This window comes from Triticum aestivum, chromosome 4D (assembly GCF_018294505.1).
Source record: "Triticum aestivum cultivar Chinese Spring chromosome 4D, IWGSC CS RefSeq v2.1, whole genome shotgun sequence".
Classification (NCBI taxonomy): Eukaryota; Viridiplantae; Streptophyta; class Magnoliopsida; order Poales; family Poaceae; genus Triticum; species Triticum aestivum.
Window position 1 is genome coordinate 346,529,385 of NC_057805.1, and position 20,880 is coordinate 346,550,264.

Here is a 20,880-nt window from a genome sequence, read left to right on the forward strand (position 1 = left end):
CGACCGTAGCGGAGAGTGCGCGTGCGTGTCCACGGAAGCAAAACGGTCACGCGGGGCGGGCGTGGCGTGGCGGAGGCAGCAGACGGCACCTGAGGACAGTGGAGCAGTTCCGTCCTTCCTCGGAGTCGTGGACAAAAGGGTGGACGGAGTCGTCTCGTGTCGACTCGTCCGTTTCTCCCCACATTCTTCCTGCGCTTGTCGTCCGTTCCAACCTCCGGCTCCCAAACCCTGCGCACTTCCCTCCCTCCCTCCCCACTGCATTCCGCGCCTCGGGACGCCATGGGGTGCTGCACCTCGTCGCAGAAGAAGGGCGCCGCGGCGGGGGACAGGAGGAAGGAGCCCGCCGAGAAGCCGTCCCAGATCGCGCCGGCCGCCTCGCCATCGCCCACGCCCTTGCCCTCAGCTGGTACGTGCGCGCGGCTTCTCCTTCTTCCTCCTCTTCCTTGCGGTGCGGGAATTCTTCTCCTTCTTCTTCTTCCCCAACGCCGGTGCGCCGCCGGTTCTTGGCCGTGTGCGGCGGCCTGCTAGTTTGGCCCCGCCGCTCGAGGTAGTCTCTTGGTATCGTGCGGTTGATCGGATTCTCGGTTCGTTTCTGACGTCGGTGGTCTATGAGCGAGGGTTCTTGCGCGGCTGATCCCGTGGTTTCTTGGCGCTACTTCACTTGATGTTTGGTTCGTGAAATGTGTACGGAATAGTACCATGGCATGGGCGGCCGTGCCCGTCTTCGCTCCCACAATTTGCGATGCCGCAATGCTTTCTCGTGATTTTTGCGCAATCGTTCGAGTCGTTGCATTCTTGGGAATTAGGATTTCTTGCAAGTCCATTTCTTCGCGATTAAGTAATCGATTCCGCCAAGAAAGTGTGATTCTCGGCCCTGAAACCGCACAAGATTCACGCGTTCCTCTCTTTCTGCTTTGCATGTGCACATCTTTGGATATACTACCAAGAAATTGCCGCATCTTTGGATACTTCAATTCACTTTTTTACCAATCGGCTACTCCCTCTGTTTCAACTTTCAAGTTTGCAGGGCAATGGAGAGGTCTTGTTCGCTAATGTACCATGACATTTTTCTTATTCTTGTAGTAGTACATGTACATCGAATATAGTTAATTTTAATAAATCAGGATAATAATTAGGGGCATTCTACTAGTCATTTAGTATCTCATTGGTCTGTGTGCAGGACAAGATATACTGGCGCTATACACTATATTTCCAACCATTGAGTAATTAATTTCGCCATGAACTTGTGGTCCTAGGGCTTCTTCTTCTTCTTCTTTCTATAGAACACACGTCAGAGCACAGTCTTGAGGTCTTCTTCTATATTTAGAAGAAGATAACCAAAGTGGCCCAAAACCTACACAACCACCGTGGCAGTGGCGGCGTGGCGCCGACCAAAACAGTGCAAATGTCCAAATAATCTTCTAGAACAGAAAGTGCTGTTCTGGGCCTTGAAACTGCACATTATCTTACCAGCTAGTGAGTAAATGTTCTTTGATTCTGGAAATTTTTATTTAGGAAGTAAATTAATGTTATTACCCGATCGCGATGCTATGTGTGATGTATACTTAATACATGTTCCCGCTCAAATTTGAGTCCCTTTTTCTTGCTATGGTTGGATTAGTGTGTTGGCAAAGCCCGGATTTCAGTGATATAGATGAAAACTTAAGTGAGACACCAAAATAAAATTTTGAATATGCGCAGTACGATATGTCAAATGAAACAGGTTACATGTTGTTTATAGCTGCCCCTGTTTATTGTGCTTATTAATGAGGTACAACTGTATACATCTATGTGTTCCTGGTGTATTACTAGGTGTACATGTCTGTCTAAATTTATTGATTTACTGTGTCCAATTACTGGGTTTTAAAAAAAAAATTGGGAGTCTACCTATAGAATTACTATGTCCAATTACTGGGTAACCCCATGCATCTATACTTTACTCAAAAATAAATAATTAGATTACATGATTGCTTCAACATGGATATTGTTGAGTAAAGAATTGTGTTATTTCTGTCATTTTGACTTTTCTGTTTACAATAAACCTTTTTGTTCTTGCATACTAATTGGAATTGTTCGGTTCCTTTTTGCTGATTCATAATTTTCCACATAAACGGGTGTTGTTCTGGATAATGAAAGTGTTTAGGCTTTTTCATGTGATAGCTGACAACTACATTGGTGGTGCATCTATTTTGTTTCTGCAGAGATTTCTAGATTAGAGGCCAGTCAGGGGGCCGTGCGCACTAAGTTTATCTCAAGCCCTGGTCCGCATACCAATCGCCTATCATTCACCTACGAGGAGCTGAATGCGGCGACATTGGGCTTCCCACGAGATCACTTTCTGGGAGAGGGTGGGTTCGGAAAGGTTTATAAAGGTGTGCTGGACGGCAACGAGGTGAGTTCATGTGTTACGTTTTATGGGTAGTCAATAATTGGAATTGCAGTCATGTTCGATGATGTATTAAACACGGAAGATATTTTCTTGCTAAATTGTTAGTCACATGAACGACAATGTGATGGGAAGTTAAACCGATGTGAGTTCAAGAATGGATCATGGTAGCATTTTGTTTCGTATTTTTTAATGTGGTCGACGATCTATGCTATGGTTTACTGAGGTTGTTTTGTTATGAAAAGTGAGGCTTGTGAGGATATGGTGTACTATATGATCCGCTTGTATGTTGCTGCAACAGGTTGCTATAAAGATTCTCAACCCCAATGGATTGCAAGGGAACAGAGAGTTCTGCACAGAAGTTATGGTGTTGAGCAGGATGCATCACCCGAATCTTGTCAAGCTTGTTGGCTTCTGCGCTGATGATGATCAGAGGCTTTTAGTCTATGAATACATGCCTTTGGGTTCATTGGAAACTCATATTTTTGGTATGTTACTAAACTACCATATATTGTTTAAAGAATAATCAGAACCTTGTTTAACCGGAATTCGGTTTTGTTTTTTATCCTCCTAGATCTCCCCCCTGATAAGAAGCCTATTGACTGGAATACAAGGATAAAGATACTTGTTGGCGCAGCTCAAGGCCTGAAGCATTTGCATGTGAACTGTAACCCTCCTATCATAAACCGTGACGTGAAGTGTGCGAATATTTTGCTTGGTGAGGAATATCATCCAAAGCTGGCCGACTTTGGCTTGGCAAAGCTAGGTCCGACTGGCGACGATACTCATGTTTCAACTAGAGTGATGGGTACACCTGGGTATTGTGCACCGGAGTATCTTGAGAGCGGTCAGTTGACCATCAAGTCGGATGTTTACAGCTTTGGTGTTGTCATATTGGAGGTAATCACAGGAAGAAAGGCTTTAGATCAGAGTCGAATCAAAGCTGAGCGTAGTCTTGCTGAATGGGTAAGCATCACTTTCTGCATTTTCTTTTTCTTTTATAGAACTACTCCTTGCTTCTCCCCAATGCTATAATGTCTATACCAAGGACAACATTGTGTTTACCTGAGATATCTTTGGTGAGTTCTGATTTATATTTGCTTCTGAAAACTGGCAGAAGCATCATAAGTTTATCGGTAGTTTTTAACCATCTGATTAGCATGGATTTGTTATTTTCTTTTATTACATTTGGTCTTGCCATTGCTGAGATAAGATTCTTCTTGGCATTTCTCCATAATTCCTCATATGGAAGCCACAATAGGTTTGGCCTACACTAGACAGAAACATATATAGTTTTTGTTTGGCCCTTTAATGTACATCTTAAGAACCCTTTGTCTAAAAAGTAAAACGAGTTTCTCTTTCTGCGATGAAGATTAATTGTTGTGACTTTTGTTGGTGTATAATTTCAGGCCACCCCTTTGATCAACAGGAGGGATTTTGCATTGTTGGCAGATCCAGCGCTTGGCAATCAGTACAGCATGACATCATTGTACCAGGTCCTTTCCGTTGCTCGAATGTGCCTGAATAAAACAGCCAGCCAGAGACCTCAGATTACAGACGTAGCTGCCGCTCTCGCTCACATCTCAAAGTCTAGAAGAACGCGGCGACTAGCCCACCAGCAGTCAGCAGCTCAAGTTCACCAACCCGGGGAAGATATATAGGAGGAACTAGTAGTATATCATAGTCATGGGGACACCGGTGCAAAGCAATGTAGTGTTTCTGGCTTTGTTATGATGATCATGATGATGATACTGTGATCAAGAACATGCTCTACTCCCCATTCCGATATGGCCGAATTGCTGGAGGGGGGAAGTTTTGTTTGTAGAAACTAGATAGATAGAGTAGAGTAGGTGCAAATATCCCTGTGTCCCTTGCTGAGGGCCTGAGGCTTGTCATATGTGGTCTTGGAGACATAGCTTCATAGTAGTTGAGGATACTTGCATGACGCTTAATCTTCGCTTCCTTCTCTTGTTGACATGTTGCTGCTGTACGTGTGCTCTTCAACCTGTACCTAAAAGTGTTGGTTTTGTTGAGGTTGTGCCCCACAAATTTTGGTTCAATCTCTTCCTTTTTTTTCCCTTTCTAACACAAAAAATCTAGGTTGTCACTTGTGTTTTCATATTTCCATGCATATTTTTCACTATGTAGTGTTTACTCCTATTTTATCTGCCATTTTTCAGGTGATTATTATCCAACTGTTCCTGACTCTTGTGCCAGGCAGTTGCATGTCCTGCGACTGGATGCTATGGGCATGACAGGTCACAAAATGTAGACGAACACAAATATAGATGCCATATAGTTTACTAAATAATGAATGATCATTCCTGGCAATAATCAACAGATACTTTGTATTTTACACTAAGCAACATATGCCAATAATATGTTGCAAGCCAACGGTATCGAAAGAACAAATAAGACACTGGAACATCATTTCCTTTACAGTGCTTTTGCAAAACTCTTTCCACAAGAGGAACAAAACATGCTCTTCCCCAGTATAACCCTATGACATCCTCAAAAACTAACCTAACAACACAGGGGGTTTCGTGTGTATTTTTTCTTTCTCCTAACCGTAACACTAAATATTGACAATCTTAATGAAACTAATTGGAGAAGAAAATTTACATGGATGCCTTGCAAAGATTTGGACCTACCAACATAACTCCATCTGACCATTGAACCCAATATGATACAAAGTACAATTTCAGGAAAACTTCATGAGAAACATAAGTTGATTCTTCCTGCCGACAAAAATTAGCTGGTTTCGAAGGATTCTTCTAGCGATTTGGCAACCCAATCACTCATGGATATCAAGATCCTTGCTGGCACCGACGATTTTCTACCTGATTCCACAGGAGTTTAGCCTTCATTCGTTTCAGTGGGATTCGACTTTCCCTGATAAAAGTAATTCGAAAATTAATGAACCAACAGCACCTTAGTTTTTTATCATCTTTCTAGCTAGAAGAACCATTGGGATTGTCATGATTTCAAAATGCTATGTGAATATATTGCTCTAACTTTTTCTTCTCCTTTTCTCCAAGGATTGCATAGAGAGGTTGGTCCTTCTGTATAGATACACAAACTATTATATCCTAGGGCACTGCACATTTTACGACATACCTTGCTCTTCTCTAGCCATCCAAGCCCCCTAGAAAGTAAGCCCACTTTCTTGTTAGGTGTATCTTGATTTGGTTCTTGATTTATCTTCCCAAGGTCTGCATGCGGTGACCTACAAAAGAATCCAGTAAAATGAAATGTTACCATTTGAACATAGACTTGCAATATTAAAAATCAGTGAGAAATATATATAACAACTAGCAGTAACCACAGTATCTGCTGACAGAGAACACGACAATGGGAAAACAAAAGAAATCAACTAAAGCACAAGCTATTAAGATACGTACAATGAGCTGAAAAGCAAATTAGTCTTGCTCGTTGCCCAGTGTAAAGTTCACAACTGTATTTTGAAAAGAGCACAGCAATAGTACTAGGTAATACTAGGAGGGTGGAAGATTTCAGCTAAGTAACCAAAACATACTTTGGGGCGAACGTTTGGATGGCTTTAACCTGCCCAGCCTGGTACTGCTTTGTAGCTTCCAACATAGTTTCTGCCATCACAGCTCTCTTCTCCATTTGTGAAAGCGCTATCAAGACTGCTTCATACTTCTCCTGCATATACAAGGTATGAAACCTCATGCATCTCACCTTCCCCAACAGTATAAGTTGTACAAGTAGAAGGAAAAACAGCACTTCCAGAAAACAGCTTTTAAAAGCGGCTCCAAGATTAACCTGGATCAAATGAGCAGCGTATTTTTGTTCAGCAGCATCTCGCTCAGCAGCTATGCGTGCATCTTCTGTCACTTTCTGCTCCTGCTCCATTCTTAACAAAATCTGCATGGGCAAGTAAGTGTACTTTTTAAGCAAGAAGACAGAACAAAATACTTCAAAGTTGAGAGTGTTATGCAATCTAAAGCCAAGGCACTAAGACAGCACCTCAAGCATTGCCTTTTCTTGTTCTTGCTTATCTTCGAAAGTTTCTCGGAATTCAGATACCTCTGCCTCCAATTTCTCAACCTGAGAATCTTCTCTAAGTCAAGAACATATAGATCTAAATTTAAGAAAGAAGGGAAAAGGGACCAAAGGACTTAAAGTACATCATTACTGTGATAATCTTAAAGTGACTCTTTATTTAGAAACAAATACAGACATAAAGTACAAGGCGCGTGCTCTCTGATTTTGCTGACCATGTGGCGACTCAGGAAATTGCAAAATGACTGCGTCTTTGACTCTGCTAATCCTAATGTTGCCATGCTGGTTGAGGAAATCATCGTCGAAGCCAAGCTATAGATGCTCACTGGAGGGAAAGAGCTGCGTCGGCTGCCACTGCACACACGGCGGCCTGACGTTTGATCCTAATCATTTAGGGCAGCTGTACAGTTCTTTCCCTTTTTGGTGTGTTTTTGCCTTGTTTTGTTGTAGCTTTAGCCCTTAGCCTTTCAGTTTATTGCTCTTCACATTTTTCGCTGTTTTGGCTGTAAGACCCACGCCATCTCAGTGCCTCTTCTAATACGGAAGACATGAATTTTGATGCATGTTTAGGAAAAAAATCCAAACATAAATATGCAAGGGATCCTTTTGTTAGAGTTATATTTATGGTGGCCTTTGGCATTTTGCATTCTGGCCTTTGGCCTCCCTTGTACATGTATATATGATGGCTTTTGCCCTTTGATAATACTAAGTTGCATATTTTCTATCATGGTATTAGAGCTTTAGGTTCTTTTTTCGCACGCTGCAACTCGTGCTCGATCCAATCACGCCGTGGCGATCATCCTTTTCCGGCTGCGCTGCTCCAAACCTTCTCCTGCTTCTGCTTGGCCATTGCCTCTTGCGCGTGCAGTTTTCTCTGCTGCCGCTGCTCTACTCTCTTCCCCATCCGTGCGAGATTGATCTCGAACTGGAAAACGGAGCAGCTGCTATCGGAGGTCACCATCTTCGTCCCCGCCCGGATTCCATCTCTGCTGCCGGTTGCTCGCCGTTTCTCTGCTGCCGGCGGCGGGTTCCACCCCAAGTCGCTGTTCCTAGTCGATTTTCTGCCGCCCGTTGCAGCTCAGATTGGGACGCGCTCCCGATTCGGCCACACTCGATCGGGACGCCCGCCGCCGACCTGATTCCCGTCGCCGTTCGCCGGTTCCCGTCGCCGGCCGCCTTCAGATCGGGCGCTCATCTGGCCGTCGCCTGCTGCCAATCGGACCTGATTCCCGCCGCCGGCCGCCTCCAGATCGGGCACTCATCAGGCCGCCGCCTGCTGCCCATTGGGCGCTTTCCGCCCGCTTGCTCCATCGAGGCGCTCGGCTGGGCGGCTGCGATCGGGCTGGTTCGGCCCGCTGGCTTCCTGCCTCGTGCCTGTGCGCTACCTTTCGGCTGCTTTTGGCTGATTTCGCTGGTCGTTTTTCAGTGTAAAAAAAAGAAAAAAAAGAGTAAAAAAAATCTGATATGATGTCTCCTTCGGGCCTGCATCTCCGTCACTGCCCGCAGTTTTTCGACGGTGTTCCCTATATTGATCCTGTCTTGCACAGGCGTCGTCGTTCAGTGCTTGGTGTTCGTCGCTGCGACGTTGTCCCCTACGGCATAGCATCTTCAGCAGGCTGTGCTGGTCACTATTCATCGATTCTTCTCGCGGCTTCTGCCCGTGGTGATGGTGCCTGCTCTACACCAACTGCTCTCGTGGCTTCCGTGCGCGGCAATGACCGCTTCACGTCGTCTCCCTCGATGGCTGCCACATGTGGCTCTACATCGACTCGCCACTCTCGGTCGCCTCCATACACGGCTTTCACGGGTGGTAGCGACTGCTCATCGTCGGCAGGTGTTTCTACCTCAACTTCTTCCGCCGTGGCCTTGTCTGCGCGTGAGATTGCGCAGCTGCAATGCCTTCTTGCCGCTTGGGAATCTTCTGCAGGATCCGTGACCGACTCTTCTGGCAATGAGAAACCACCTTCTACCCATTCAAGTACATCCCCATGGATTCTTGATACTGGAGCGTCTTTTCATATGACTTATGATTCTTCCACTTTGACCTCTATTCGACCAGTCGAGTCTCCTGTTCGTGTTCTTACGGCTGATGGCACTCCCCTTCTTGTAGCTAGTCGAGGCACTCTTAGCACTTCTTCATTTCATGTTCCCTCTGTAGCTCATGTTCCTCGACTTACCATGCAGCTCATATCTGGTGGACAGATTGTAGACTCTAGTTGTAGGGTCATTCTCGACTTTGATCCGTGTTCTGTTCAGGATCGTCGCACAGGCGCTCTGCTTGGTGCTGGCCCTCGACGCTCTGATGGTCGTTGGGAGCTTGACTGCCTTCGTCTTCCCTCCGCTGCCACCGTCGCCAGTGTCATAACCCCTGTTGCTGCATCTACCAGCTCTTTTCAACAATGGCATCATCGTCTTGGCCATTTATGTGGTTCTCGTCTCTCGTCTTTGGTTCATAGCGGTGTTCTGGGGTCTGTCTTCGGTAACGTTTCATTGGATTGTCTAGGTTGTAGGCTTGGCAAGCAAATTCAGCTACCCTATCCTCACAGTGAGTCGGTGTCCGAGCGCCCTTTTGATCTCATTCACTCTGATGTCTGGGGTCCGGCTCCCTTCGCTTCGAAAGGGGGTCATCGGTACTATATTTTCTTTATAGACGATTTTTCTCGGTAAAATTTGCTGCCATGGTTCATACCCAGTTCTCCACTCCTATTCGTGCTTTTCGCGCAGATTCAGCTGGTGAGTATATCTCCCATGCGCTGCGAGGATTCCTTGCTGAGCAGGGTACTCTTGCCCAGTTCTCTTGTCCTGGTGCTCATGCTCAAAATGGTGGGGCTGCGCGCAAGCATAGTCACCTTCTTGAGACGACGCGTGCGATGATGATCGCTGTCTCTCTTCCGCCTCACTTCTGGGCTGAGGCTGTTACCACTTCCACTTATCTCATCAATATTCAGCCATCTGCTGCTCTACAGGGTGGTATTCCTCTTGAGCGTCTTTCTGGTCGTTCTCCTGATTATTCGGCGCTTTGCTTATTTGGTTGTGTTTGCTATGTTTTGCTTGCCCCTCGCGAACGCACCAAACTGACCGCTCAGTCTGTTGAGTGTGTTTTTCTCGGATACAGTGATGAGCATAAGGGCTATCGGTGTTGGGATCCCGTCGTCGGATGCGTATTTCCCGGGATGTCACCTTTGATGAGTCTCGTCCCTACTACCCGCGACCATCCTCCTCGGTCTTTTCCACGGAGGAAATCTCTTTTCTTACATTTTCGGATACACCCCCCTTTGTGCCCAGTATTCCTACTCCTCGTCCCGATGTTGCAGATCCGACGCCGTCCTCTCCTATGGTTTCTTCTCCTCCCTCATCGCATGACTCTCCACCTTCATCACCGATACCTTCCTCTTCTCCACCTTCATCACCGATACCTTCATCATCGATACATTCCCCGTCTCCACCTCCATTGATTCCACCTCTCCCCTCCTTTCCTTTCCATTATACTCGTCGTCGACGTGTTGTGGATGAGTCTACTGATGTGCCCTCTACTTCTAATGTGTCGTCTTCCTCCTCTCAGCCGACTTATGGTCTTCGTTCTCGGCCTTGTCCGCCCCCTGATCGATATTCTCCTTCTCACTATGGTCTTTCGACCGTTGTTGAGCCGACTTCTTATCGAGATGCTATTGTTCATCCTGAATGGCAATTTGCCATGGCAGAGGAGATTGCTGCCCTTGAGCGCACCGGCACGTGGGATCTGGTTTCTCTTCCTCCCCGTGTTCGTCCCATCACTTGTAGTGGGTCTATAAGATTAAGACGCGCTCTGATGGTTCTCTTGAGCGTTATAAAGCTCGTCTTGTGGCTCGTGGCTCTCAGCAGGAGCATGGTCGTGATTATGATGAGACCTTTGCTCCTATGGCCCATATGACCACTGTTCGCACACTTCTCGCTATGGCCTCTGTTCGCCACTGGTCCGTTTCTCAGCTTGATGTTAAGAATGCCTTTCTTAATGGTGAGTTGCGTGAGGAAGTTTATATGCAGCCACCACCTGGGTATTCAGTTCCTGATGGAATGGTTTGCCGTCTTCGTCGCTCTCTCTATGGCCTTAAGCAAGCCCCCCGCGCTTGGTTTGAGCGTTTTGCCTCGATGGTCACTGCTGCTGGTTTTTCACCTAGTGCTCATGATCCAGCGCTGTTTGTCCACCTTTCTGCTCGTGGTCGCACTCTTCTTCTTCTATATGTTGATGACATGATCATCACCGGCGATGATCTTGAGTACATTGCCTTTGTCAAGGCCCGTCTAAGTGAGCAGTTTTCTATGTCCGATCTTGGTCCACTTCGTTACTTTCTTGGGATTGAGATTTCCTCCATCTCTGATGGCTTTTTTATTTCCCAAGAAAAGTATATCCAGGATCTTCTTGCCCGTGCGGCTCTTAGTGATGAACGCACAGTCGAGACTCCTATGGAGCTTAATGTTCACCTTCGTGCTTCTGATGGTGAGCCCTTGTCTGATCCGACTCGTTATCGTCATCTTGTTGGGAGTCTTGTCTATCTCGCTGTCACTCGTCCGGATATCTCATATCCTGTCCATATCTTGAGTCAGTTTGTTTCTTCTCCCACTTCGGTTCACTATAGTCACCTTCTTCGTGTTCTACGATATCTTCGTGGCACGATCTCTCGCCGTCTTTTCTTTCCTCGTTCCAGCTCGTTACAGCTCCAGGCCTATTCGGATGCTACCTGAGCTAGTGATCCTTCGGATCGTCGTTCACTTTCTGCTTACTGTGTCTTTCTTGGTGGTTCTCTCATTGCCTGGAAGACGAAGAAACAGACAGCAGTTTCCCATTCGAGTGCAGAGGCTGAATTGCGAGCTATGGCTCTTCTCACGGCAGAGGTGACTTGGTTACGCTGGTTACTCGAGGATTTTGGTGTTACTTTTACTACACCAACTACACTCTTGTCAGATAGTACAGGTGCTATCAGTATTGCGCGGGACCCAGTGAAGCATGAGCTCACCAAGCATATTGGTGTTGATGCTTTCTTTGTGCGCGCTGGTGTGCAGGACCATGTTATTGCTCTTCAGTATGTGCCTTCCGAGTTACAGCTAGCGGACTTCTTCACGAAGGCCCAGACTAGAGCGCAACATGGATTTTATCTCTCCAAACTCAGTGTTGTGGATCCACCATGAGTTTGAGGGGGGGTGTTAGAGTTATATTTATGGTGGCCTTTGGCCTTTTGCATTCTGGCCTTTGGCCTCCCTTGTACATGTATATATGATGGCTTTTGCCCTTTGATAATACTAAGTTGCATATTTTCTATCACCTTTTAACCCAAAAAAGGACGGGGAGTTTGTACTGCCATAAATTTGTGCTGTCCTATGGAAAGAAGTTAGTCTAGATAACATCATTACCATAGCACTCAGCGTACGTCTATTGTCCTGCGTGACCATCTCCATTAAAGCAGTTTCTAACTCCTCGGCCCTGTGATTATCAAGAAATATAAGCCAAGCTTTATGGACATGTGTTGACAGGCCAAGTAAGCAAAATGTTACAGTGCAAAATTAAGCCATATGGCCCAACTTACAATGACAAACAAGATGAGAATATACATGAATTTAAAGATTAATACCAATTCCAGATGCAGATTTAGATAAGACTTTTATAGTGAAACCGATGAACAGGTTTCAAGAAATTTGGTCACACAAAGTAAATATCTTCCGACTTATCATGAAGACGTGAAGGAGATAGGGAGCACAGTGTCCCTTTGAATAATACCTTTTCCCCTGAATACTGTAGCTAAACTCAGATGTATGAACAGAGCCAGTAGACAACTTTGTTATTCAAACCAAAAAGTTTTTGTTTTGTTTGCTATTTTAAATATATGTTGAATACCAAAAGGTACTTTTGTTTTAACTATCACTCAGAACGTTGAAGGACATGCATTTTTCCTTATATTTAACTGAAGAACTTATACCAGCATCGTAGCATAACAGGAAAATGAAATTTATACCGATGCTGCCTTAAAGTGAGCACATATTACAAGTCTTAAGGGAACAAATGAAATCAGAACCAGAACAGAAGTAACATGAACCTGAGTTCAGCTGATCTTTTCTCCTCAAGCAGTTTGCACAGCTCAACCTTTAGCCATTTTACCTGTGTGAAAGCAATGCAACGTGTTCAAAATTCCAGATTGGCAAAAGAAATCAGATTACTAAGCTCAGCGAAAACTAAATTATACAGAAAAAGAACCATCAAGCGTGACCAAAAATCAGTTTGGTTTCATGCCTGGGAGGTCGACCATGGAAGCCACTTTCTTGGTACGACAACTTATGGAGAGATACAGGGAGCAAAAGATAGACTTGCATATGGTGTCCATTGACCTGGAGAAGGTTTACGATAAGATACCACAGAATGTCATGTGGTGGGCCTTGGACAAACACAAAGTCCCAACAAAGTACATTACCCTCAGCAAGGACATGTATGATAATGTTGTGACAAATGTTCGAACAAGTGATGGCGACACTGATTACTTCCCGATTAAAATATGACCGCACCAAGGGTCAGCTTTGAGCCCTTATCTTTTTGCTTTGGTGATGGATGAGGTCACAAGGGATATAAGGAGATATTGCTCTTTGCAGATGATGTGGTGCTAGTCGATGATAGTCGGACGGGGGCTAACAGGAAGCTAGAGCTATGGAGACAAACCTTGAAATCAAAGGGTTTTAGGCTTAATAGAACTAAAGCTGAGTACATGAGGTGCGGTTTCAGTACTACTAAGCATGAGGAGGAGGTTAGCCTTGATGGGCAGGTGGTACCTCAGAAGGATACCTTTCGATATTTGGGGTCAATGCTGCAGAAGGATGGTGATATCGATGAAGATGTGAGCCATCGAATCAAAACCGGATGGATGAAGTGGTGCGAAGCTTTTGGCGTTCAATGTGACAAGAGAGTGCTACAAAAGCTAAAAGGCAGGTTCTATAGGCCGGCGATTCGACCCGCAATGTTGTATGACACTGAGTGTTAGCCAACTAAAAGACGATATGTTCAACAGTTAGGTGTAACGGAGATGCGCATGTTGAGATGGATGTGTGTCCACACAAGAAAGGATCAGGTCTGGAATGATGATATACGGGATAGAGTTGGGGTAGCACCGATTGAAGAGCAACTTGTCCAACATCGTCTGAGATTGTTTGGGCATATTCAGCGCAGACTCCAGAAGCTCCAGTGCATAGCGGACGGCTAAAGCGTGCTGATAATGTCAAGAGAGGTCGGGGTAGACCAAACTTGACATGGGAGGAGTCCGTAAAGAGAGATCTGAAGGACTGTAATATCACCAAAGAACTAGCCATGGACAGGGGTGCGTGGAAGTTAGCTATCCACGTGCCAGAACCATAAGTTGGTTTCTAGATCTTATGGGTTTCAGCTCTAACCTACCTACCCCAACTTGTTTGGGACTAAAGGCTTTGTTGTTGTTGTTGTTGTTGTTGTAAAAAGAACCATTAAACTATACAAAAAGATCATCACAGAGAACTGTTACGAATAACCAAGTTTTAACCATCAAAGTAACAAATAAACTTGGATGCATATTATACACGCATCTTTGTTACATTCTTTTAGGGAAACAACCATCTCATACAGGAAAAAATGGAAATCAGTAGAAGAGGATCTTTTTTACCTGATCTTGAAGATCAATGCCCTCATCCAACTCATTTTCTAATGCTGAACCAGTAAGGTAGCTCCCCAGGGTTGTTGACCCAGAGTCCCCATTCACTTGCAAACCATCTGCCCCTTCCTTGGAATCAACTTGTGGACACACAGATGAGGGGTCATGTTTAAAGCTATATAATTTAGTTGCTAACCCCTTCTTATCTTTCCAGGATTTACGGTCTTTTGATCTTTCCTCCATAGCCGCTATAATCTCAGGCCTGTGCTTTTCTCTTAGCTCTCGCAATCCCATTTCTTTGACTGACTGAAAACCCATACAAGCTGTCAATACAAGTTGGCTGCTGTCAAAGGTAGAGCCAGCAAGAGACTGCAGTAACGTAATTGCATCTCCAGCATCCTTTGTGGTCACCAAGGCAGGCCCTAAAAGTTAACATAAAAGATATAGTGTTGGGCAGACATCAAAGTTTAGTCAAATGAACAAAAAATAGGACATAGTAACATTTTCAGATTAATCCAAAAACAGATAACTAGTACCATATAAGTCCAGCAAAGCAAGGGTTGTCCGGAACAACATTGTACGATTTCCTTCAAAGAGGATCACATCCCAAACACGAAGAACTAAAAGACAGGAAAAGTTCCAATCAGGTATAGTTAAATCATTAATCTGTCCGAACATATATACAAATATAAGGATTATGTAACACATAAAAAACTAGTGTGGGTTTTTTCAATATCCTAACAAATTTTCCTGAGATGCTAAGTATTTAAGGGGCTCTAAATAATCAAATATTACAGCAGCAATCTAGAGAAAAATGTTTGTAATTGTATATTGTCATATCTTCATGAAAGCACAAAGATATTGTATAAAACCTGACCACTTTCCCATGGAAGCATGTTGATGAAAATTGAAAGAAACCATGGTCCAGTCACCCATGTCACCTGAACTCCCAAGATATCCGTATGTTTGGCTGAAAGAGAGTTGCGACCGATGTCAGTGCAAAGTGATAACCACCATCAAACGCTCTCAAGGAAATAAATCATTGTGCCTTCAGACAAATCTAAGCTATGTCAGCTCCTGATTTCAACTGAATGTGAGTCATATCCACATGCGTCATTTTTTAGTAATACTGTGAATGTAAAAATACATAGGTATCAGTAATATCACTGGAATACAGACCCAATTTTGGGAACCTTTCTCGTACAACGTCCTCAAGAACAAGTTGGTCAACCTGTGAATGAAGCGGCAACATTATACAACTGTTCGTGGCATAAAAAACATGGATGAATAAATTGTCAAAAAATCAGAAGTACCTGTGATTCAATCATTTCCTCAGTGTAGTAACCCTCAAAGTACTCGTCAATGACCCCCACCAGAGCCCTAAAATACAAAAAAGGCAAAGAAATTGTAGAACTGGAGATAGCTTACGATCTTGAACCATAAAATTATCATTCATCAGATGTAGCTTTCAAGAGAAAAGGCACAGTCCTACCAGAATGCATTCTCTTCAGGCATGAACAATAAAAATAGCCCGGCAAAAAAGTTCATGGCCTACAAGAAAAAACAAAGATGTAAGATAAAATACTACCATCATTATGTCAACTTAAAAGTACAAAGCAGATTTTAGGAGGGTCTGTCTAGGACATATCTAGATGTACATAGTTATGTCACATCTAAGCTGATGTACACTCTGTCTGTGGTCTATTTTTTCTTTTTAGTTTTTTTCTGTTTCTTGTTGTTGCATTATATATTTGTGGGAGCTTAGATGTGACATCCTTAAATAACATCTAGATGTGAATTAGACAAACTGATTTTAGGAAAATAGGCTCATACAAACCCCTTCACAGGTCAGCACACTATGCAAAAAAAAAAATCATAACACTAATTTAGGCACATGTAGAAAAATCATGACAAAGTAATGATTTGCATACTGTACAAATAAAGCAAGAGATAACAAGAAGTTATATAACAAAGCAATGTTCATATCTTTTGTTTCCTTGCACTACACACATGATATTATTTTTCTACACTACCATGATTGTTTTTTAGATTTTTTAAGATGTCTAGGCGTACAAACTCATGGATGGTTACAAAAAATAAGGTCAAAATCCAAAAATCTTCAATGAGCAAATTACCTGGCAGTATCCGACAGATGGATTATGCCTTGCGTATGCTGTTAATAACCGCCTCAAGGCATTTCTCCCGTCCTCATCTAATGCAGGGTGTCCTGGAAATGTTCGAGGCAAATCCTGTAATGATAACAGAAAAAATCAAGTGTTTAGAAACACTAGAACTTGTTAACAAAGGGCACACTTCCACTTAGTTTGAACTGTTAGTGAACAACCTTCTCTATCTGTCCTTTCCACTTCTCAGGCTTGGGATCCTTTTTTGGTGAACTTTTCTGTTCATTCACCACTTGGTCCTTAAGGTCCTTTTCATCCAATACATCTGTCCTTTCATCTAGCAATTTGTTGTAATACCCAGTGATTTTCCGAGCACCAACACCCACAAATGCTTGCCACATCTGCAAGAAAATAAACCAAATGTAATTGTAAAGGTATATCTCATAGCCGACAGATAAGCAAGGCGCAATTCTGGTTGCAGTTGCACCTCTCCTCTAAGAGCGATTGGCACACCTCCACGAACCAAGCTCTCCAGTTCCTCCCTCCAAGGAAAATAAGACCCTCCATTGTCTCCCTCCAATGTAACACTCGTTGAATCACCAGGTGCCCCGTCCTGTGACCGATCCACCTTCTCTGCATCATATGACTCCTCTGCTGAATTCCCTTCATGAGTTTCTTCTACTGCCCTGTCTTCTTCAATTGACGCAAGCTGTGTCGCAACCTCTCCAGATATGGCATTTGCAGTATCATTTCTTTTCACGACCCGAGAGCTCATCATTTTCTCAATGATGCTGAGTGATGCCCTCACCCGCCGCCAGGACTCGACTTTTATGGGCTCCAATTCATCCAACAACCCCTTATCGAAGGGGGTCTCCTCAAACCTTTTGAAGTTGTCATTATTCACTTCTCCCAGTTCCTTCGACCCACCATTTTGATCTTTAAATCCTTCCGAGCCCCCATTTATAACTTTTATTTCTTCAGAGCCCTCATTTATTTCCTTGAATTCTTCCGAGGCTTTGTTCGGTGTTACATAGTCTGCACTGGTCTCCTCTTTCAGTTTTTCTGAGTTGCCAGCGACATCGTCAAAATCCTCTGGCTTGCCTTTTGCTTCTATGGATTCATCATTGTCATCAACTTGATCTACGCATTCTATTTTGATGTTCCTCTCTTCTGCTTCACCTTCTTCTTCGTCGTCTTCATCGCAATCTGCTCCCCTGCTACTGCTGTCCTCTTTTGGTTTTTCCAAGTTGCTAGTGACACCCTTAATATCGTCTGGCTCGCCGTTTACTTCTCCGAGTTCCTCATTGCCGTCAGCTTCCTTCAAATATTCCAAATTTGTGTCGGTATCTGTGTTTTCGGCTTCATGGTGCTCTTCTTTGACGCTCTTTTCTGCACTTTCAGCATCCCCCGCAGCAGCGGCATGAATGCTGGGTGTGCTGGGCAAATCCGCAGAATCAGCCAATCTGTCCAAGAAGTCCTTCCATCGATGTGTTCTCTCATCTTCCTCTTCCTAGCGACCAACCCACGGAAAGATGAGAAGTTCTCATCAGTAAATAAACAGAGAAAGGAAGAGAACATTTGCAGTCTGACAAATTACCTTGTAAATCTTGGCATACTCGCGGAAACGCTGCAGATGCTGCGGCCGCACCGCGAATCCATAAACGTCCCTGCGCCAAACCTCAACAACATCAGCCACAATGCCCAGAGACGACAACTCCGGCCACCGCATTTCCCCCAACACCAATCCTGACCCGGACCAAATCTAGAAAAGACGACGAGGAGAGAAACCAAGGAGGCGAAGAAATAGAAATGAGGGCTAGCATTTATGGGCTTTACCGGTACTCGGCGTCCATGGGGATCAGTGCGCATTAAAGAAGAAGCGACAGGACGACCTGGGCAGCGCACGCCATGGATTGACCAAAGCCATAAACCCTAGGCCGGCCGCGCCCCGAGATCCGCGCACATGGGAAGAAATGCGAGGAAAAAATCAAATTGAGGTGAGGGGGTCGTGGGCGGGGTGGGGGGCGAAGAATCACGAACGGCGAAGGGATCGCGGTGAGATGGGAGGGGAGCCGCGCGCGAGCCCACCCGTTAATTGCACCCCCTCCGCGCCCCCCGATGCCCGGACGCGAGGCAGAGAGAGAGAGGGGAATAGAAGAAGATGGATTCAGCGCAGATCGTGGGAATGGAAGGGGAAAAAAACTCGTTTTGCGTGGAGGCGGGAGCTCCGGAGCACGTGGCGCGCGGCACGACGATGTCGGCGGAGCGGGCGGGCGGGCGGGCGCCATCGGTTCCCTCTGGTTGGTGGACGGTGCATGGCTCCGTTGCTTGGTTGATTTGCTGCTGGCGGCACTGACTCACCTCTTGTGGTCGAAATCGAAGTCGAAGGGCGTGGCGCCCATGGTGGCGGCGGCGGCGCGCGCCGTGGCCGGTCGTCGGGGCGCAGCGGTTCGTCGTCGTGGTCTCTCAGTTTGACTCGTAGGCAGCTCCCGCGCCGCGAGGGAGGACGAGGAGGGGATCAGGATGATTAAATCCGGCTGGGTTTGACCCGGATTTTGAAAGATTTCGTGAATGAGGAAAGGAGAGGCTTTTTCTGTAGTCCAACACAAGCTTCTCCGCTGATCAATCGCGCCATCATTCAGGTTCAGGGTGCGTGGTTCATTGGTTGGTGTAGTACACTGGACTGTGTATGTATCTTTGATTGAAATTAAATTAAAAGCGGAGGATCGCGTAGTGCGCACTTAATTATGTGATGGTGTCGCGTGCTCCCCTCGTGCCATGGCAGGCCAAGTTTGACCTCGTCGGTTTGCCGGTTTGGTGAAGAGAGGACCGGACGTGGTCCCAGGCAGCAAGCAGCGAGGGGAATCAGATCATCTTACAACTGTGTTGCCTAATTTGCCTATACGTCCGGACGCATCCACGGAGAGCATACCCTATTTGTCTCAGTTCATGATCATATTCTTGTTTGTCTGTCCTCAAATTCATATAAAAACATGCAAATTATGTAAATTATTATATATAGAACATATAAAGATATCAATTCGACATAGATAGAGAATTAAAAGTTTAGTACAATCCGATCCAAAAGGGACGCCGGAGTGCATCACTTAACTAACGCTAGATTAAAATTTAACTAACAGAGAGAGCTGCCGGAGTTCACTGCTTTCTCGTCGGGGCGCTTCCCCTTGGGGTCTCGGGAGCGATGGTTGTCCTCGAGGGCGGGTGGAGCATCGTCGTCGGTCGTGCTGCTGTCTGAGGAGGAGGAGGAGGAGGAGATGATCCCCGGCATGCGACGAGCGACGTCTCCCTCGCAGGCCGTGGGGCTCTCTCCACCGCCGCCACCCTCTGCCTCGCAAACCCCGCTCTGACTCCTTAAGCCCGATGCGGAGCGCCACCACCAGCGGGCATCTGCCTCCGGCGAGGTATACGAGCGGCGGTTGGCGTCGCGGAGGGCCACGACATCGTCGCTGGCGGGCGGTAGTGCCTCCGGCGCGAATTTGCAGGGCCCGCAACCAGAAGCGGTCTGTGTCGCCCTCTGCCTTACGAGGCGATACGCGCGGCCCTCGGACTCCGACTGCCTTGCGGGCACTAGCACCTAGTGCCGCTCGAGAGGAGCTGCTGCTGGCGGTTTCGGGTGCCATTGGTCGCCTGACCGGGGAAGGCACGAAAGGTGTCGTGCGGCCGTGGCGTGGAGCTACACCTGCCCATCCGGGCTGCCGACGACACCATCGAGGAGGAACTCCCATCTTTGTCCGCCCGCAAGCGGCGTAGGGCAATGTGGAATGCTAGCTCTTCGTTGTCCGGCCAGGACAAGCCAAGTTGTCCACGGCGAGCGCCCCTAGTCGATCTCATCAGAATCGATGTCGAATCCGTTCCCGACCATGGCGTAGGGGATGTGATAGGGCGGGAAGAGGAGGGGAAGGAGACGACAATGGAGCGGATAGGTCGAGAGAGTGAGCTTTGACTAGGGTTCGGTCGTCTAGCTGGGGTATATGTGGGGACACAAAGGGGGGGAGGGCAGCGTGGGCAATAATGGGTCGGTCTGACTTGGCGATGGTGTCCGGACGCGTCTAGACCTCCCATATGCGCTTCATATGAGTTGGGTATGTGGCCACCGGACAACCCAAACATTTGATCTGCGCTTGTTTAAGGAGGCCAGTTGGGGCAGACCGTCCGGATGTTTAGAACGGATATGGGCATCCGGTTCAAATTAGAGGAACGTTGCAATTAGGCACCATGAGTAGGTACTCGAATTCGAATTCACGGCAACCTAGCAGGTAGAAATAGGATAAGATTGCCAGCCCGTGATGCACCAGCTAACACAAACCTCTCTGCAACAGCAACTGATAGATTATGATGCGTAGCTTTAAGGTTGGGCGAGGAGGACGTAGCAGCAGCAGCGGCAGCTCCGAGCGCGCCACATGGAGGATCCGGTTGGTCGATCTGTTCGTTAAGCTGGACACAGGGGGCGTGTAGAACGCGGGGGATCCATCCTGTTGCCGGCCTGCAGCGGCTGAATTCTTCTTCTAACTCTACGAATCGGCCCAGCGAGTGCACAGCCCGCGGCCCCTATTTGACGCTTTCGGCGCTAGTTTTAGTTGTTTTTGCCAATCCACCCGACCATGGGTTCGGCCCATTTAATTTCTCCTTCTTCTTCTCTTCATCACTTCACTGTGAGAGCGAGGGAATCCTCGCTGAAGGGGAG

General features: G+C 46.1%; 2 protein-coding genes across 6 annotated transcripts; one reads left to right on the top strand and one right to left on the bottom strand.

Annotated features, from left to right (window-relative positions):
- The first annotated feature begins 38 nt into the window (after positions 1–38).
- Positions 39–4,446, top strand: LOC123097826 (serine/threonine-protein kinase PBL27). Of its 2 annotated transcripts, XM_044519657.1 has the most exons (6): positions 39–406; positions 2,202–2,392; positions 2,688–2,874; positions 2,961–3,352; positions 3,391–3,465; positions 3,796–4,446. In XM_044519657.1, the coding sequence occupies exons 1-6, from the start codon at positions 280–282 to the stop codon at positions 4,045–4,047; spliced, it is 1,224 nt and encodes a 407-aa protein (XP_044375592.1). In that variant the 5' UTR covers positions 39–279; the 3' UTR covers positions 4,048–4,446. The 2 variants fall into 2 exon arrangements, with proteins under 2 accessions (XP_044375592.1, XP_044375591.1); XM_044519656.1 differs by lacking the exon at positions 3,391–3,465 and having other exon boundaries at positions 88–406.
- Positions 4,447–4,717: 271 nt separating this feature from the next.
- LOC123097828 (rab GTPase-activating protein 1) lies at positions 4,718–18,841 on the bottom strand. 4 transcript variants are annotated; one of them, XM_044519661.1, is made up of 18 exons: positions 18,537–18,841; positions 17,773–17,842; positions 16,663–17,685; positions 16,397–16,576; positions 16,188–16,301; positions 15,545–15,603; positions 15,366–15,432; positions 15,232–15,283; positions 14,930–15,022; positions 14,589–14,672; positions 14,065–14,474; positions 12,481–12,542; positions 11,801–11,870; positions 6,377–6,457; positions 6,173–6,274; positions 5,922–6,052; positions 5,504–5,612; positions 4,718–5,278 (listed from the first exon to the last, which is right to left on the bottom strand). In XM_044519661.1, the coding sequence occupies exons 1-18, from the start codon at positions 18,575–18,577 to the stop codon at positions 5,243–5,245; spliced, it is 2,784 nt and encodes a 927-aa protein (XP_044375596.1). In that variant the 5' UTR covers positions 18,578–18,841; the 3' UTR covers positions 4,718–5,242. The 4 variants fall into 4 exon arrangements, 3 of the variants coding, with proteins under 3 accessions (XP_044375596.1, XP_044375597.1, XP_044375595.1); XM_044519662.1 differs by lacking the exon at positions 18,537–18,841 and adding an exon at positions 18,012–18,345; XM_044519660.1 differs by lacking the exon at positions 18,537–18,841 and having other exon boundaries at positions 17,773–17,919.
- Between the last annotated feature and the right edge of the window lie 2,039 nt (positions 18,842–20,880).

Bases quoted from the DNA above. Each gene is read 5' to 3' on its own strand.
- LOC123097826 (XM_044519657.1), top strand. From the start codon at position 280: ATGGGGTGCTGCACCTCGTCGCAGAAGAAGGGCGCCGCGGCGGGGGAC. The intron at 407-2,201 runs GTACGTGCGCGC...TTGTTTCTGCAG, and splicing joins CACGCCCTTGCCCTCAGCTG to AGATTTCTAGATTAGAGGCC. The intron at 3,466-3,795 runs GTGAGTTCTGAT...GTATAATTTCAG, and splicing joins GTTTACCTGAGATATCTTTG to GCCACCCCTTTGATCAACAG.
- LOC123097828 (XM_044519660.1), bottom strand. From the start codon at position 17,904: ATGCGGTGGCCGGAGTTGTCGTCTCTGGGCATTGTGGCTGATGTTGTT. The intron at 15,433-15,544 runs GTAGGACTGTGC...TTTGTATTTTAG, and splicing joins CCTGAAGAGAATGCATTCTG to GGCTCTGGTGGGGGTCATTG. The intron at 14,673-14,929 runs GTCAGGTTTTAT...CCTGTCTTTTAG, and splicing joins CATGCTTCCATGGGAAAGTG to TTCTTCGTGTTTGGGATGTG.